This window comes from Pholis gunnellus (assembly GCF_910591455.1).
Source record: "Pholis gunnellus genome assembly, chromosome: 7".
Taxonomy (NCBI): Eukaryota; Metazoa; Chordata; class Actinopteri; order Perciformes; family Pholidae; genus Pholis; species Pholis gunnellus.
Genome location: NC_136533.1, coordinates 23,861,408 through 23,877,359, shown reverse-complemented (window position 1 = coordinate 23,877,359; position 15,952 = coordinate 23,861,408). Strand labels below are relative to the sequence as shown.

At 41.8% G+C, this 15,952-nt stretch overlaps 1 protein-coding gene across 1 annotated transcript in view; it reads left to right on the top strand.

The window, feature by feature from the left end:
• The window catches only part of LOC306699247 (uncharacterized protein), a 109,061-nt gene that overhangs the window by 15,020 nt on the left and 78,089 nt on the right, over positions 1-15,952 (top strand). The window contains exon 2 of the mRNA XM_079163801.1: positions 15,830-15,873. Within this exon, the coding sequence (XP_079019927.1) occupies positions 15,841-15,873 (33 nt within the window). The 5' untranslated portion in view covers positions 15,830-15,840. The remainder of the gene's footprint in view (positions 1-15,829; positions 15,874-15,952) is intronic.

The following is a 15,952-nucleotide window of genomic DNA, read 5'->3' as shown; positions in this document are numbered from 1 at the left end:
ATTTGCTGCATACCAACTTGTCATTGCCCCCTTAACTGTAATGCTGAACAGTGTTCAGTGTTCAAGGGCAAATATTTTCACAAGCACCGCACAGATCAGACATAACCCAAGAAAAGTGTGCATTTGTATCATGAGTCAAGTAAATGCAATTCAGCTATTGCTGCCCCTGTTCTCACTCAGGGTGAGGCAAATACAATTTCAACCAATAAACTAATTTCATAACATACAGCTTAAACATCCATGAGCCCGTCTCATTCTTATATCAATAAAAAGGCCTTCAGCCTACAAAGGCTTTGTTAGTTGGTATGTGTTAGGTATGAACACAATCAGAGGGTGCTCTTCCATTACTTTTAAACAAAACACAAAAAATGGCAACATTTTTTACATTTCCCTTTTTTTATCGAGCAGCAGCTAACTACTTGCATTAGCCAATACAACATTTAGCTTGTAGTAGCAGCAATATGGATTAGCGGAACCGGGGATCGCACCACTGATCCTTTGGTTGAAGGACGACCCGCTCTACGACTGAGCCACAAACTAGGGGAGGTAGTTCTAAAATGAACCAACATTCAGGAGTGGCATATTTCTTGCTCAAATGTTTTCAGGAATTCGGTTGATTGTTTAGGCTGAATATCAGAAAGCCAAGTTGTTTCCAGCAGGAAGCGGCGAGGGAACTAGGGACTGATGAGATGAGTTCCGTGATTGGCTACGTCGCCATTGGGTAGTGTCAACTTTTCCACCAAGATGAAAATGCACAACACAAAAGAACTGGAATGATAATTATTAGACGTTGCTCCCGGCTTTCTGCTCAGATTTCATTCGTTCTGCTGAGTAACGCTTGCACTCCAGGATGTCAGAAAAGTGATTAAGTTTAACTTCTATTTGAGACTTCTTTGTTAAGGAGAAATGTTGGCACCGTTAGCAGCTATCTTTAATCACAGTGATAATTACGTGGCCTCACAGGACTGCTGGGACATCTGATGAGTCATCGTGTGTGTGTGTGTGTGTGTGTGTGTGTGTGTGTGTGTGTGTGTGTGTGTGTGTGTGTGTGTGTGTGTGTGTGTGTGTGTGTGTGTGTGTGTGTGTGTGTGTGTGTGTGTGTGTGTGTGTGTAAAGTGCATTTTCAACAGTAATTGTCTGGCGTATCGCTGCATCTACTGTAAACACTCTTTCTGTCAGTATAAAGGCCGCTGTGGTTGAGTGGCAGCTAAAGCCCGACCGGTCACATGTGAGAGAGACTTTGTCTGGAGCAGTGGCTCCCACGCTTTTATTAAAATAATCCCTGAAAAATACACACCCCTGCTCCCTGGTAACCGAATTTATCAAAGGTAAACACACACGATGTACAACACTGAAAGGAACAGTACACCCATTCTTAGTCAGTCAAAACTCGTAGAGCTTGAAGTGTGTTTTAAGATTTGATTCGAAGTGAACATGCCAAACTTGTCCTGCTCCTATGGCAACTGTTCCTACTGCAGCAAACCTATGCTGCCTACAGATATAAATGCAACTTTTGTTGTATATGCTTATGTTTGTGATTAAAGGATGTTTAGTACATTAAAAATGACAGCAAATCGTGAGGAAAAAAAATTCAACCACCTGTCCAAAACTCAAAGATTGCTTACAGTCATATTTTATTTAAAAACAGAACTGACAGTGCAAATTCACAGTGCAAAAAATCTTCAGAAAGTGCACAAACAGGTTGCTCGAACATCCCTGAGCTGTTAATTAAAGTAATATTTAAAAAAATAAATGGACTAATATCACAAGTGAGGTTCAGCGGGTTACCCACGCCTCCCGGCGAAGGGTAGACACACGCTGATCCACTCAGTGTGGCGCGTGCAGCCCCGGACATCTAAGGGCATCGCAGACCTGTTATTGCTCAATCTCGTGTGGCTGAACGCCACTCGTCCCTCTAAGAAGTTGGACGCCGACCGCACGGGGCCGCGTAACTAGTTAGCATGCCGGAGTCTCGTTCGTTATCGGAATTAACCAGACAAATCGCTTTTAAGATACTTCTGCATTGGCATTCACTCGTCAGAACCGGAGGTTGCCTCCTGAGTTATACTTAAAAATATCGTATATGTTATCAGAGCTTTGTGATATGTGATTTATCAGCTCATCCTTGAGGTCCAGTGTGAAGGATCTAGATCAGGGGTCTGCAACCCGCGGCTCCGGAGCCGCATGCGGCTCTTCGGCCCATCTGCTGCGGCTCCCTGAGGCTACATCCACACTAATACGTTTAATACAAGTTTTAACAAACAAACGATCTCCGTCCACACGGCATTTCAGCATCGTTTTCGAGATGATCTCCGTCCAGACTAAAACGCCTGAAAACGAATATCACGTGACTATTCACGTACACTTGGCATGCAGTGGGTGCCGGTCCTACTGGTTTTCAAACCTACTGGTTTCCCTTCTGTGCGTGTGTTGTGTTCGCGTAACAGCAGCAGCTGTTTTCTGCCTCTGTTGCCAGATTCGTCACAAATTCACAAACATATTGCTGGAGATCTAAAAGCCACATTTCATATATATTGCGGGGATTACGATTGTATAAGTGAGCACTACATCACAGCCACATATGAAGAAATGCATTGAAGAAAATATATTTATGGGAAGATCGCATCAACCTGGATTCGAACTCTGTCAAGCAAACTAGTAATGTATTCAAAAGCGGCCGCGCTACGCAATCCGCCACTTGCATCTTACGTCGCTGTCTAGGGCCTTTCCCTACAGGTGGCTGATCATGATCTGCAGAGCCCCGCCCTCAGTAAACTATCAATGAATAAATCCAAAAAAAGAAAAGTCACAGAGGAAAATAGAGTTTAATTCTGCGTGGACGTATTATTTACTTTCACTGCCAATGATGCTGGCCTGTATGCTTGATATTTGGTGAGAAATTTGCAAACAACAAAAAATTTAATGTTGAAAGACGCTTCCAGAACAACCACACAGCATTTGCTGGAAAGTATGAAGCTGGAGATGAGCGAAAAAGAGCGATTCTTCAACTGCTGCAGCAAACTCTCCTCTTCATAAGAGTTTGATATTGTTAGAACACGTAAAATAGCAATAAAATGTCAACAATTGTCTTTATTCTTGTTCTATGATTTCATAAATACAACAAACTATAGTTTTTGTATATATAATATAACTATATATAAAACTTTATAAACTGTGAAATCAAATAGCTCCAGGCGAATTTTATTTGGTGGAAAATAGGGCAAAATGGCTCTTTGGATAGTAAAGGTTGCCGACCCCTGATTTTAGACGTTTCTGGCCAGGGGTTTGCCAATTGCAACGAACAGAATACTTTACTGCAATTTCACAAGTGTATCGAAGAACTACGGTGGCCTTCAAGGAATGCAAAAATGTGAAAAGGCCCCTCTAGAGTCAGTGTTTGGTTTGTCCGTTGTGGGCTACTGTAGAAACATGACAACATGGCGGACTCCCCGAACAGGACCCTCTCCTTTTGTAGGTACAAAGGATTCATTGTAAGCTAACGAAAAAACGACTCGTAGTCTCAGGTGATTGTACACTACTGAAATCATAGTTATAGATGTTACACTCGATTTCTGCTAACATTTCCCCCTAAATCCAACACACTGGTCCTCTAACGCCGAGGAGTTGTACAAAAAACATGTGGGTCCAGAGAAAGATAGAAATGAGACTGAGGTCATGTCTTTTTTGTCTGCTAACAAACCTACTCTGACAGCTCTGAAATCACAAAGGCTGCCACTGGTTCACACACTGGCAGGAGGATATGCTGAGAGAAGTGTTTGTACTTTTTTCTTTTTGTATTACACCTACGAGACTCACCAAATCATAGTGGTGTGGCGTGGTGGGAAGGTTTATAGATGTACTCGGTTTCACTGAAACTTTGCTTGAAAAAGCGCTGCGCTCCTGCAGGGAGTGAGGCTCCGTGACCACACATGGTGTTTATCACCTTGACATAGTTCCAAAAATACAAAGTCGGTGAGTTTTAGCATGATGGGTCACGGGGTGTCAGCCATTCAGGTCTGCAGTAACACTCCCGTATGTGTGGAGGACACCTGACTACAGTTTCCTTCCTCCTGTGGTTATAAAAGTGTGACACTGGTGAAGCCATCCGTGGGCAGGCTGTGCTTACACATCCGGCGCTCGGTAGCAAATGGTTCAACACCACAGCTGTGAAGTCAGATGTGATCATGAGGACGAGATGACAACATTAGCTTAGAAAACCACTCTCACACTGGAACCACAGAGCCACCAGGGCAACTAGGAGTGTTTAAAGCACCGTAATAAAAGATTTTGAGCATCACCATGGAGTCGGATCCTCCGGTACTTTGCTCACAGTCAGTGGAGATCCATTGAAATGTTTTTTTATTTAGTTATATCGTACACACTAGGTTGTGTTACTGATTTCCTGTGCTTTCCAGGATCCCGATTTAAAAAAGATACAGAAAGGTGGTGCGTTAACACCAATGAATGATCGCAAAAAAACGATGTGAGGTCAAAACGTCCCTCGGGTCAGATATGTCACGTGGTGAAACAATATGCATCATATTGTTCTTCACTACTATAAGAAAGTGTGTGATTCCATTGCAGTCTGCAGATCCATCCAAAATATTCCAATCTGAGGCACATAAAAAAAAACGTTTGTGGCCTGCTTATTTCTGTGTCAATGTTCTCGTCATTTGATCCTGTTTTAGACTGCCGTTTGGGTAAAACCCATGTCCTAGACCTGCTTTTAAACCATGTTTTAATTTTGTATTTTCTGTGTATGTAAATTATTGGCCCTATGGTCACATTGTGTTTTTTATGTTTGTAATTCTGCCCTGTTAAGCACTTTGTGACTTTTGTCTGTAAAAAGCGCTTTATGAATACATTTGACTTACTTACGTACTATAAAAATGCACTGCATCAAATTCGTCCAAGGGGCACACATGAGGGGGGTATATTTTCCATCTTTTTAGGTCCTTGGCGTAAAAAAGATTGAGAACCTCTGCTGTGTCTGTACTAGGGATGGGTATTGTCAGGATTTTATCGATACTAGTACTATTAGCGATACTGCTTATCGGCTTGGTTAGAACTGGGTATTGGGGGGGCAACCGTAGACTGCACTGGAAGTGATACCCGAGTTGGTAAACAGCTCTGTGCTTATGTTTGTTTCAGAGGACATTTGCATGAAGTTCAGCTTTTCTTAACTTTCTCACGTAGTGTCGCTGGGTGCATTTGAACTCTCTGTACTTCAGCCGGCCGCTGTGCCAGGTCCCATTCACAATAATAGCAGCCTGTCAGTGTCCGGAACTGGAGCTTTCAGGGCCCCTTAGAGTGGCCCCAGTCCCCAATTTGCCCTATTGGTAATATGGCACTGATACTATATGTTATACGTATATGATAAAAGGCCTTCTGCTTTATGAGTTGTACTTTTGCCTCTGGTCTACTGATGCAACCGTTGGTGGAGAAATTCCAGTGGGTCCTCTTTTACCGTGAATTTCTCCCTAATATCAGTGTAAAACTGTGGCACAAAGAATCTCTCCCTCTGTCATTTTGACTCACCAACCCTGTTGTTCATCTCTGACGTTTGAAGTACCACAGCTGAAATTTTCTTTTTTTTCTGTTTTGGCTGCACAGGAAATACTGTTTATTTTTTTTAGGCACCCATTAAAATGCAGATCTCAGCCATCAATGCATTGATGGCTGAGATCTTAACCGTGACCTGCATTGTGGTGGTGGAGCAGCAGCGTTGTGGCCATGCCTGTAGTCGCACTGGCTTGTTGTGATAAGGCCCTGGCATGCTGCCACTCTGCGTGAGCAGCCGGCAGAAGTGAGCGGGGCCGCCGCAGCTGAAAGCAGGAGGTCGGTTTTGGATCAGCAGCCGCTGCGCCCTCCCCCGTCTCTCCTCCCTCTGCCTTGTCCTTCCACTCCGCGGCCCTCTCCCTTTCTCTTTTTGTCTCCTTCCCCTTTTTCCCCCGTCCCATTCCTTCCATACCAGACATAACTTCTGGCCAGCTGAGTTAGTCTCCAGCCTCTTGCTGTACTTCTCCGTTAAAAGAACAGCAAAAGTCAGCATTCAGTTGTATAACGCATAATTACAACAAGTTGTGGAAACATAGCCTCCCCCCCTCTGCGCCTCTCAACGTGTGTGTGTGTGTGTGTGTGTGTGTGTGTGTGTGTGTGTGTGTGTGTGTGTGTGTGTGTGTGTGTGTGTGTGTGTGTGTGTGTGTGTGTGTGTGTGTGTGTGTGTGTGCGCGCATTTTTGTAGCACAAATGTGGCTATGCAGCCTTCATTTATGTCTGACTGAGTGGTGTTTAATACCTTATTTCACACTTAAACTTTGGTACTAAAAAGTTTGACACCCGAACCCCAAAGCCCACCGGCAAGATTGAGAAGCATGCTTTATTTAAACAATCACCAAAACTACACCATTTATCATAGCCTGAAGTTATAAAAAGACAACATTATGGTCAGATCTTCATCTCTCGTCAGAGAATGCAACCAAATCTCAGCTTAAAACTGTGATATTTCACGCCGGATAAATTATTTGCTCTAAGGAGATCCAGTAAAAAACATTAAAATCTGCGCTGGGAAGCCATGATTGACTTGCCTGAGACCAACAATCACGTAACAAAGAGTCTGAGAAACTTTGACTGAACTGCAGGCTGCTGAACAGGAGAGGCTGTAAGTAGTAGAAATTATTTAATATATGCAGCATTTCCAACATTGATAACACTTGTATATACTTTAAATAATGTTGGAGGTATAAATTCTACTGTTTTGTAATTTTTGTATAACAAATTATTAAAGAAATTCCATTGATTTATGGCATTGTAACTGTGTTATACTGCACAAAAGACATTTCTCTCTACCTCTAGCCATGATTGTGCTGTTTCCATAGAGGTGCTGGACTCGTATACTGCAGTGAAAAACGAGGCCACAGAGAGGTTAATGTGACAGGAGCAAGAAACGCCCCACAACTGCCTGGAGTTCAAGGGGTTAATAAGTCTAGATTAATTAAACTGTGTGAGCACACAAAGACATGAATAAGCCAACACATTATGCTGTCTGATTTATAAAGCTGTGTATACACACACTTCTGTTTTCTAAATCATCTTCATACAGAAAGAATATGACCAAATAAACTTGTCGAACTGAAGGAGGTAGAAATACAGGCCTGTCTCTAATATAAGCCTGCTTCATATAATGCTGGTATCCTCTTCAGTTGAGCTAAATAAAGTCCTTGTGCACTATCCGCGGTCCGGATTCAGACCCAGACACCGCTCTATCCGGACCCTGGACCTAAAACCAATAGATAGTTGAGAATTATTCAACAGAGCGCTTCTATTTTAACTGGCGCAGCTTTTCCAGCCTTTACGGCACTCGTTCAGAGATCCAGGAAACGCACCGATCAATTACATGTGTTCATATCACATGATGCTACTAAGCCAATCAAATGTGTGTATTCCGACACGTTTTCTGACTCAAGTGAGATTTACACACACGGGGGAGAGACGAGGAAAGAGAACGAAGAGTAGGAGAATTACGTGAGTCAGAAGTTATTTCACATGACTTTCTCCAAATGAGAAATATAAACCGAGACCAGAGTCTTTAACCAGGAATGGACAGACACTTATCGGTTAATTCTTCCCACGGACAGTTTAAAACCACTATGTTTCATATGTTCAGAGACCGTGAGGATTATTAAAAGTGGCTTCGTGAAGCATCGCTACGAGACAAAGAACAACTCTTTTGAGCAAACGTTCCCATTCACATCTGAAATGAAGTCACAGAAAACGATCAGAATCCTAACACATGAATTCACTGTCCAACAATGATGTTAACGGAGGGAGAGAGAGCAGAAAAAAAGTGGTTTAATAACCACAGATGAAGTCCCTGCACACAAATTTCTCTTATTAGAAGATGAGACTTTCAAAAGCTTTTTGTTATGTAATTTATTCTTTAATCCAGCCCTTATTTTACTTGAAACAAGAGAATGTTTATTTATTAGAATATGTATTATTTGTAATCAATTTGAAATCTGACAATAAATATGTTATATTATTCAATTGAACTTTCTTTATTTCATTTGACAGTCAGTTGTTGACGACATACAGACGTTAATACAACTGTTGGCTACTTCAATATATATGGGACTAAATCATAGCGCAAGTTGACCATTACTGTGATGTTCTGGACCTTTTGTATGAGGAAAGTCTCTTTAACTGGACCTTGCTGAATTTTAATTGAATACCCCTGATTTAGGGGGGATCTACTGGCAGAAATGTATCATATTATTAAGTATGGGGCCTCATAACAGAAACATCCCAAGTCTGAAATCCTGACTTACTGTATCTCAGTTTAGGACGACATTTATGTTTTTTGGTATTCTTTAAGTAAAAATGTTTCAAAACAGTCCTAATTAGGATGGCATCTTTTCTAAATTTCAAATAACTGCCAAAAATTGCAGCAGCACTGTTGTAAAGTCTGTATGGCAGCGTCAATGAAGATGGGGGAAAATATATTAATAAAATATAATTATTGAAAGACTGCTCAAACTGTTTGAAGAAGCTTTTAAGTATCCTGGACCATGTATTCATGGCTATATATTGACTGCCAAGAGGGCTACAAGGGGGCATGGGGCTCAGACAGCGACCGCTGCGCCCCGAGATAACAAAAATAGTTCAACTTTTTGAATGCTTCGTGTATGTCACGTGACGAGGAACAACCAATCGCAGCCAACAGATATCTTTTCATTAGTCTGCAGTAAATATATGGAGGAGAAGTTTTTTAGTGCAGGGCTACCCAGAGCTTTATTTCTGTCCCACGGACTATTTGACTTGCTTCACTCTTTTTGGTCCAATAACGTTGCAACATTCAGTTGAAAGGTTGGCAAAACAGAAGATGACAGATGGAGCAGTAAAGCCACTGTGAGGGATGTACGCTGCTGGAAATCCTCTTTGTCTTTGTTTTGACTTTATTTAGCGCGCATGTTTTGGTTGCCCAGTCACGGCAAGAGTGACAGGAGCACAACCCCACAAGCCCATTGGATAAAACCACGGAGGCGGCAGCGCCCACGGTTTCCACGCGTTTTCAGACGCAACACGTGAACGGCCCCCAATGTTCCTCCTCTTCCTCCTCTTCAGGTCGTGTCTCTTCAGGCTATCTTAAGCTCCTGTCCATCAGCACAGGCGATGGACACTGCCATCTTAAGTGGCCTCGGCCTGTTATCGTGACACTATTGAGCCTGTTTTGCTTCCATACGCAGATGCCAACACGCATCATTGCGGTTACACTGGTACATTCAGTTAGACACACACCCACACACACACACACACACAGTTCAGAAGGTCTGGCCTTTGGTCTGTGTCCATGTGTGGTAATGGTAATTAAGTTGGTTCTGGGGTTATGCCTTTCAATTTGGAACAGTTGAGACAGTGCTAATGACCTATTTATACCATCCAGGCCCAGATTGCATCTGAAGTGTCTCTGTGCAAATGTTCCTCCACACCAGCACTTGTAGACAGTTGAAAGGATGAAGGCTGTGGCGCAGTAACCTCAGTGTGCACTCTGCTAGTCTCAAAACACCTGACTACCTGTAGTTCTTTGTTTCAGCTCAGATTTCAAATGGAGCCCGAGCCCTGCTGGTGTTTAAGCCTGCCCCATTATACATACTCGAGAATAAATGTCACAAATTGCGTTAAATAAAAGCTACTAATAAAGACACATCAGACTCGAATATATTCAAAGATGGGTCAAGGGTGAAGATCGAATCTGAAACTGTTCCCATCTCCCCAGTCCTCTACCTCATGCTAACATTTTTACTTCTGCCGATTTTCCGTATCTTAGCAAACAGACGCAAGCCAAAGCGCCTCAAGTTTTAAAATTTTGTTTTAAAACTGTCATCTTTGTCATTTAAAAACTCACAAAACACCTAATAATAGCCTAACAATGAATTTATATCGCTTTAAATTAACTAGAATGTCTATAGTACTAACATAAATAATATCGCACATTGCGCTGTTCATTCATTATCACCGCAGGTGTTAGTCCAAACAGCCTTACTCCTCTTGCTTTTTTTTATCGCTTCTCCCATTTTTCTCACTTTCTAAGTGTGGCTGAAAGGTCAGGAAATCACAAAAGTGTTTTAGCACAGGACAGAATCCGGTTACAAACAGAAGTCTGATTGTATAGATCTCTAGTTTCAAGTCTTCTTCAATACAGCATGATGTTCATTTAGTAAATTATGTTCAATTGAGACCATAAAGCAGGGTATGCTTTAGGGCGGGGCTACTGTGATTGACAGGTCGCTGCTGCTACCAGAGACGTATACAGCGCCTCTACTTCACCCTCCCACATTCCAAATATGGTAACTTCAGTTTATTGGTTGTGAAAAAAACGACACAGAAATGGTCCCAATCCAATATGGCGACAGCGAAATCACCGAACTCAAGGCTTCATATCGTCAGTCCACAAACCAATGGGTGACGTCACGATGTTGACTTCTTATATACAGTCTGTTTGCGGCGTGTCTCATGGAATCCACCTCTCCTCTCAGCATCTGACAGCTCTCGTTTGAAACCTCTCCTTCCTATATTTAGACCAGATCGGATTTATACATTTTTTTTAAAAGGCACAATGAAACATCACTGCCAGCTCTGAATATAGAGGCAGAAGCGATGAAGCCGTTTGTGCCATCTACACTGTGTGTCCATGAAAAAGTCATAGCATGTCATTCACATCACGTTCATTCTCATCAAAACAATTCCGTGGACCTTCATGACCCGTATGGAGGACTTACTCATTTATTATTTTTTATTTTCTCTCACAGGTCACTCGTGAGTAGTGAAGGGGGGTCTCTGTCGGCTGTGACTGCTTTGTTTACCAGCCTCTGTGAGTTATTCTATGTTGACTTAATATAAGTGGGCTTTGGAAGCCGATTGATCCCAAATGAACCCCTGCTGAGGGATGAGGGGCTGGGTGGGCTACATAGCAGGATTAACTCTGCAGCCAGACAGACAGAAGGACAAGAGGATCTGACGCTGTAAACCTAAGTCATCTTAATGCCTCCCGCTTATTGTCCTTTGGCAACTAAACCTTCAACGTTTTCATGCAAAATAAGTTTCTGTCCACAAGCTGCATTTCAAAACCAAAATAAGTCACCAGTCTTCCGAAGGCTAAATCTTCTGATTCTCTGAGGATCTCTCGTTCAAAGCTAATGTACAGCAGCCCTGAGAAATCTCAATAATAACCGTTGAACACATCTCATGATTTGTGGAAGCCAACTGTAAGGTGAGATGTTAACTACTACATACACTGATCACTTCAGTAGTGTCACTTATACAATGGAATGCTCAGTGCTGTTATTATTGTCGGCACTGTGGGACGGTCTGTTCAGTCAGTCCACCACTTTGTTCCAGACTGAAATATTCATGCCCCCCGTATGATAAGGGGGCACAATATATCGTTTCAGCGTCAACATTATGTGCAAACGCTCGATAGACGCATCGCAGGACGTGTAGTGTATGCAGATTAACTCAAACGCGTCGTGCTACAACTTTTTTGCTGCTTAATACTTGACTTCTTTCTTTACAGGGCTTGCATAAAGACAATATAGTAAATCATGAATATGAATTTACAGATAATAACAATCCCTCTTTGGCACCGTGGTGGTTGGTTTATGGCTTTTTTTTGCAGTTACACTCGTCTTTTTTGATTCTTCACAGTTCATTTTGCGGTGCCAATCGCGCGTACAACCAAAGCTTGACACTACAAAGTTCCGTGTTGGGCGACAGTGATACACAGGCTCATTATCCAAAAAGAGTAATCTGTGATCGACCTGTAAGCACCCCGATCAACTGGTTGCGCACCATTGTTGTACAATAAGTCATTAGTGTGTTCCTGGGGAAAAAAGGTGGGGCCAGCCTGACACACAGCAAGTTCAATGGAAGGTATTTGTACTCTCCGCTCCTGTCAGCCGACCGACTCTTTTGTGGAGCAGTTTATACGCAGAGTCCTATGGAATTTGGATGTTGTGACACAGGGAACAATATGATGGCTTCCTCCAGTGTAGAGCACTGTAACTCTGCTGTCTGGAGATTCTTCACTTGCGCCAGAGAATCAACTAATTTCATAGATCTAAACTTGGTCCAACACATTGCTGGTTGCACATTGTTTTTTTTTATTTTGTGGGCACAGGTGGGTGTCATGCATCACAGCTCACAGTTCATAAACACCCCCAGAAAACGGAAGTTTCTGAGTACGTCATGGCTGTTATAACATGCAAGGCTTGTTGTCTCCTGTCGAGTGTGTGAGGAGGACTTGTAAGGCTCCTCTGTTTCCCTCCGACTTCCTGTTTCCTGGCCATGAATGGGCCGACCACATCAGTGCATATGTAGAGGAGTTGGGTGGTGACCCCTCCCCCCGGCTTGTCCTACTGACGCGTCTGTAATTAGAACCGGTGACTTCATGCACACGATGAGATGCCGCGTCTCATCCCTCGTCTTGAAGCTGGACTCAGCATCTTTAGTTCACACTCCTCAGCCAATCACTCCAGGACCACTGGACCGTTTTCTAACTAAAGCTGAGTTTTTCATATGACTCCACTGTCACAGTGCAGTTGTTGTAGTCATATTACAAATAACAGTGTACTGCTAATGACAAACTGTATAAAGAAAAACAGGTTTTATATCCCTGCAGACATGTTGACATGTGACCGTCTTGCTGGGACACTTAAACAGATCAGTTGCTTTGTTAATGTCTGCTGGGAGGAGGGCCTGTTTGAGATCAATAAGGAAAGAAAGAAACAAAGTGATCTTTATTACAAAACTCAAATTCAAAATATTACTCATTCAATATGATATTCTAATCTTGTGCATATACCATAGTCATTAAAACATTAAGCTGCAATAAACACGTTGACAGTAATACAAAGACACACAATATACAGAAGACACTGGAAAGAGAGACAGACATGGAGACAAAGGCGGTGTTACTATGGATGTTGACATTAAAGTAAATGCAGACAAACACACTTAAATACCTTAAAAGAAAAGTTGAGTTGCAGCCTGTTGCAGTTTTACAGCTCGTTGATTGTTTAAATTCAGGTTTGATACACAAACCACAACATCAGTACGGTAATCTTTTGATTTCCGCTAATCAGATAAAAAAAAAAGCCTAATTGCTTCATTTTTGTTTCCAAGAATCCAGTTTTACTTATATACAAGCCTGCCTTTAAGATTGCTTTTTGTCCTTTTTTTAATAGTACATCGGAAGGATAAAATAAACACCCGTGATGGTGCGTGGGAACTTAAAATCACACCATGAAGGGTTTGGTGACACTGACACCAGTAAAACAAGTTGCTATGTTGCATTAACTCCATCTAACCTGTCCAACAGGCTCCCGCCGATGGTTTCCAGTGTGTTGTGGAAAGAGGAGAGTCTGTATAAAACTGAGCACTAACTGTTGCAAAGAGTCTCTTGTGTTTTTAGTACGGTGGCCCTGAGAGCTCAATACTGCAACTTTAGAAAATGCATGCAAATAGTAGGGACACTGATCAAAAAACAAAATGTGACAAATAAATTAAAAAAATATAAATTACATTTTTTTATTTATTATTGTAATAATAAATTGTACTTGTTAAAAAAAAAAGAAAAATTGAAATTCACAGGAATTACAATTCAAAACCTTTTTTGTAAACCTTTTTAAAATGCAACAAATTGGTCAAAACCTAAAAAGGAATTATAACTCCAGTGTCTAATATATATAGCAGTGGCGGGCCGTGCATTATATACCTGGGCCTTCTGTGCTGTCCTACTACAGTTGAATTACCTCCTAATAACCTCATTATGATGCATCAATCCAGCAAACCTGCAGCGGATCCACGCATTCCACCACATAAGAGCACAAGCCATTCAAATACTATTCATAAAAACGACACGATAGACAAATGAACAGTAGTAACGTTACTATGTAAAAAAACTGACGCAGTTTGTCACTTACCGAAACTTAAAGAGTTTAATCCCAGTACATCGTTTCAGTTCCAGTAAGAAGTCCTCCTCGATTCATGGAGCCAGTGATGACAGTCGAGCCTCCCCAGTTGTATTTCGCCGGTCTGCTGCGGCAGGTTCGCAGCAGGGCGCCTTGCCGGCGCTGACCGCATGTTGGGCCGTGGTTGTGGAGCTGTTTCCTTGCGAAAGTGTTCGTTGAGTTGTAGATCCACTTGAGTCTCTCCAAAAGTTTTAAAATGCTTTGGTGCCCTAAGGTTAGCGTAGCATAGCTCCAAACCCAGCCATAAAATGTGCAACGCTTCTCCGACGCTGTCAGCAAGAAATACCGTTCATACAAATCCTTTTCCTGCTGAGTCAGGGCTGCCAGCTGTGGGGTTGACTGACCATTTCTTACGATGTCCAGCTTTTCCTGAAATGTCTTTCTTGAGAAAGGCGTTGTCAGTATCTCCGCCACTAAATCCGTTTCTCCTCCTTATTCAGCCATTGAGTGCTAAAAAAACAAAGCTAGGTAAAACAATAAATAAACTACACCAATCAAAACCCTAAACATGTTATAATTTCTTTCAATTTGAACCTCCAACTAAGCTCTGCTTGCAAGTTAAGTTTCGTTTTCCAATAGTCACGTGCTCGCCCACTGACCAACACAACACACACTGCACCTCACTCCTGCAAAGTGAGCTGGAGTAATGCTGACATAGTTGTAGGCCAGCAGGCCGCTCTGGCGCGTCAAAGAATCTCAAACTAAAGATCTTATTGGTTGAACAATATGACAATCAACAATATCGTCCCCATTCACTTAAACTGCACATGGAGGCACTGGTGAGTCTGCAGGCCTCGGGCCTCTCTTCTTACCTAGAAACACAGAGGTGAAATCTGATTGGATAAAAGCTCTACTTAAAACAAGCTGCACTGGAAGCAGAGCAACTGAGGAACACAGTAGCTGTGCAATGAGAAAATAAGATAATGGGAAAAATATTTTTATAAATTCTGATACATGTAGTGTATTTAAGACAAATTATTAAATTATAAAATAGCTATAACTTTGTGATTCTGTTTAGGCCAGCAGAGAAGGCTTTGCAGGCCCTGACGGCCCACCACTGGTATATAGTATGTATTAAGGGCTGTGCAATGTATCGATATCATGATATGAGATTTCGTATATTGTAATATAGCATAAGTGTAGTCTTTTCCTGGTTTTAAAGAATACATTACAGTAAAATTATTTAATTTTCGGAATTTACTATTATTTGGATTTACCCGCCTAATAATTATATCCACATTACTGATGATTATGAAAAATCTCATAAATATTGTGTAAAACCACCATTGGGTTAACCCTATAATATCGTCACAATATCAATAGCAAGGTATTTAGTAAAAAAATGAATCATGACACGATAGCGGATATCAGTATCTGTGCATCATTAGCAAACGGATATAAACAAAAGTTACTGAATAAAACATCTGCATTTAGGAAAAAAGAGAGAAAACACAAACATACAGTCTTTTCTGTATTTAGTTGTTTTAGATTTAATATTCTGATTGCATCATTCAGATGTTATGCACCGTTATTTGCGAGTGATCTACTTCCCTTGCGTTCAGTGCGACTTGCATCCGGTTGTGTTTTTACATGCTTTGTTCTCTGCTTCATGCTTCGCAAGATGTTGTCAATTTAGTTCCGTCTACTTGTTGCAGTGCGTTGACCCTTCAGGGCCACTGTAGAATTGCCCTGTGTTAAAAAGTCAATACATTTGTCTTGGAGGTCCCCTCTTTCTCGTATGTTTTTCCACATATTGCTCACACCTCTACCCCCCCACCCCCTTGTTGTTTTTCTTCTTCTAGAGTCCATCACCATGAAACTGAATCCCCAACAAGCTCCACTCTATGTAAGTATCTGTCTTCATCACACAGCATCAAAATGAGAAAAACGCCGCAACATGATCTGCTACATAACGAGTTAGTGGT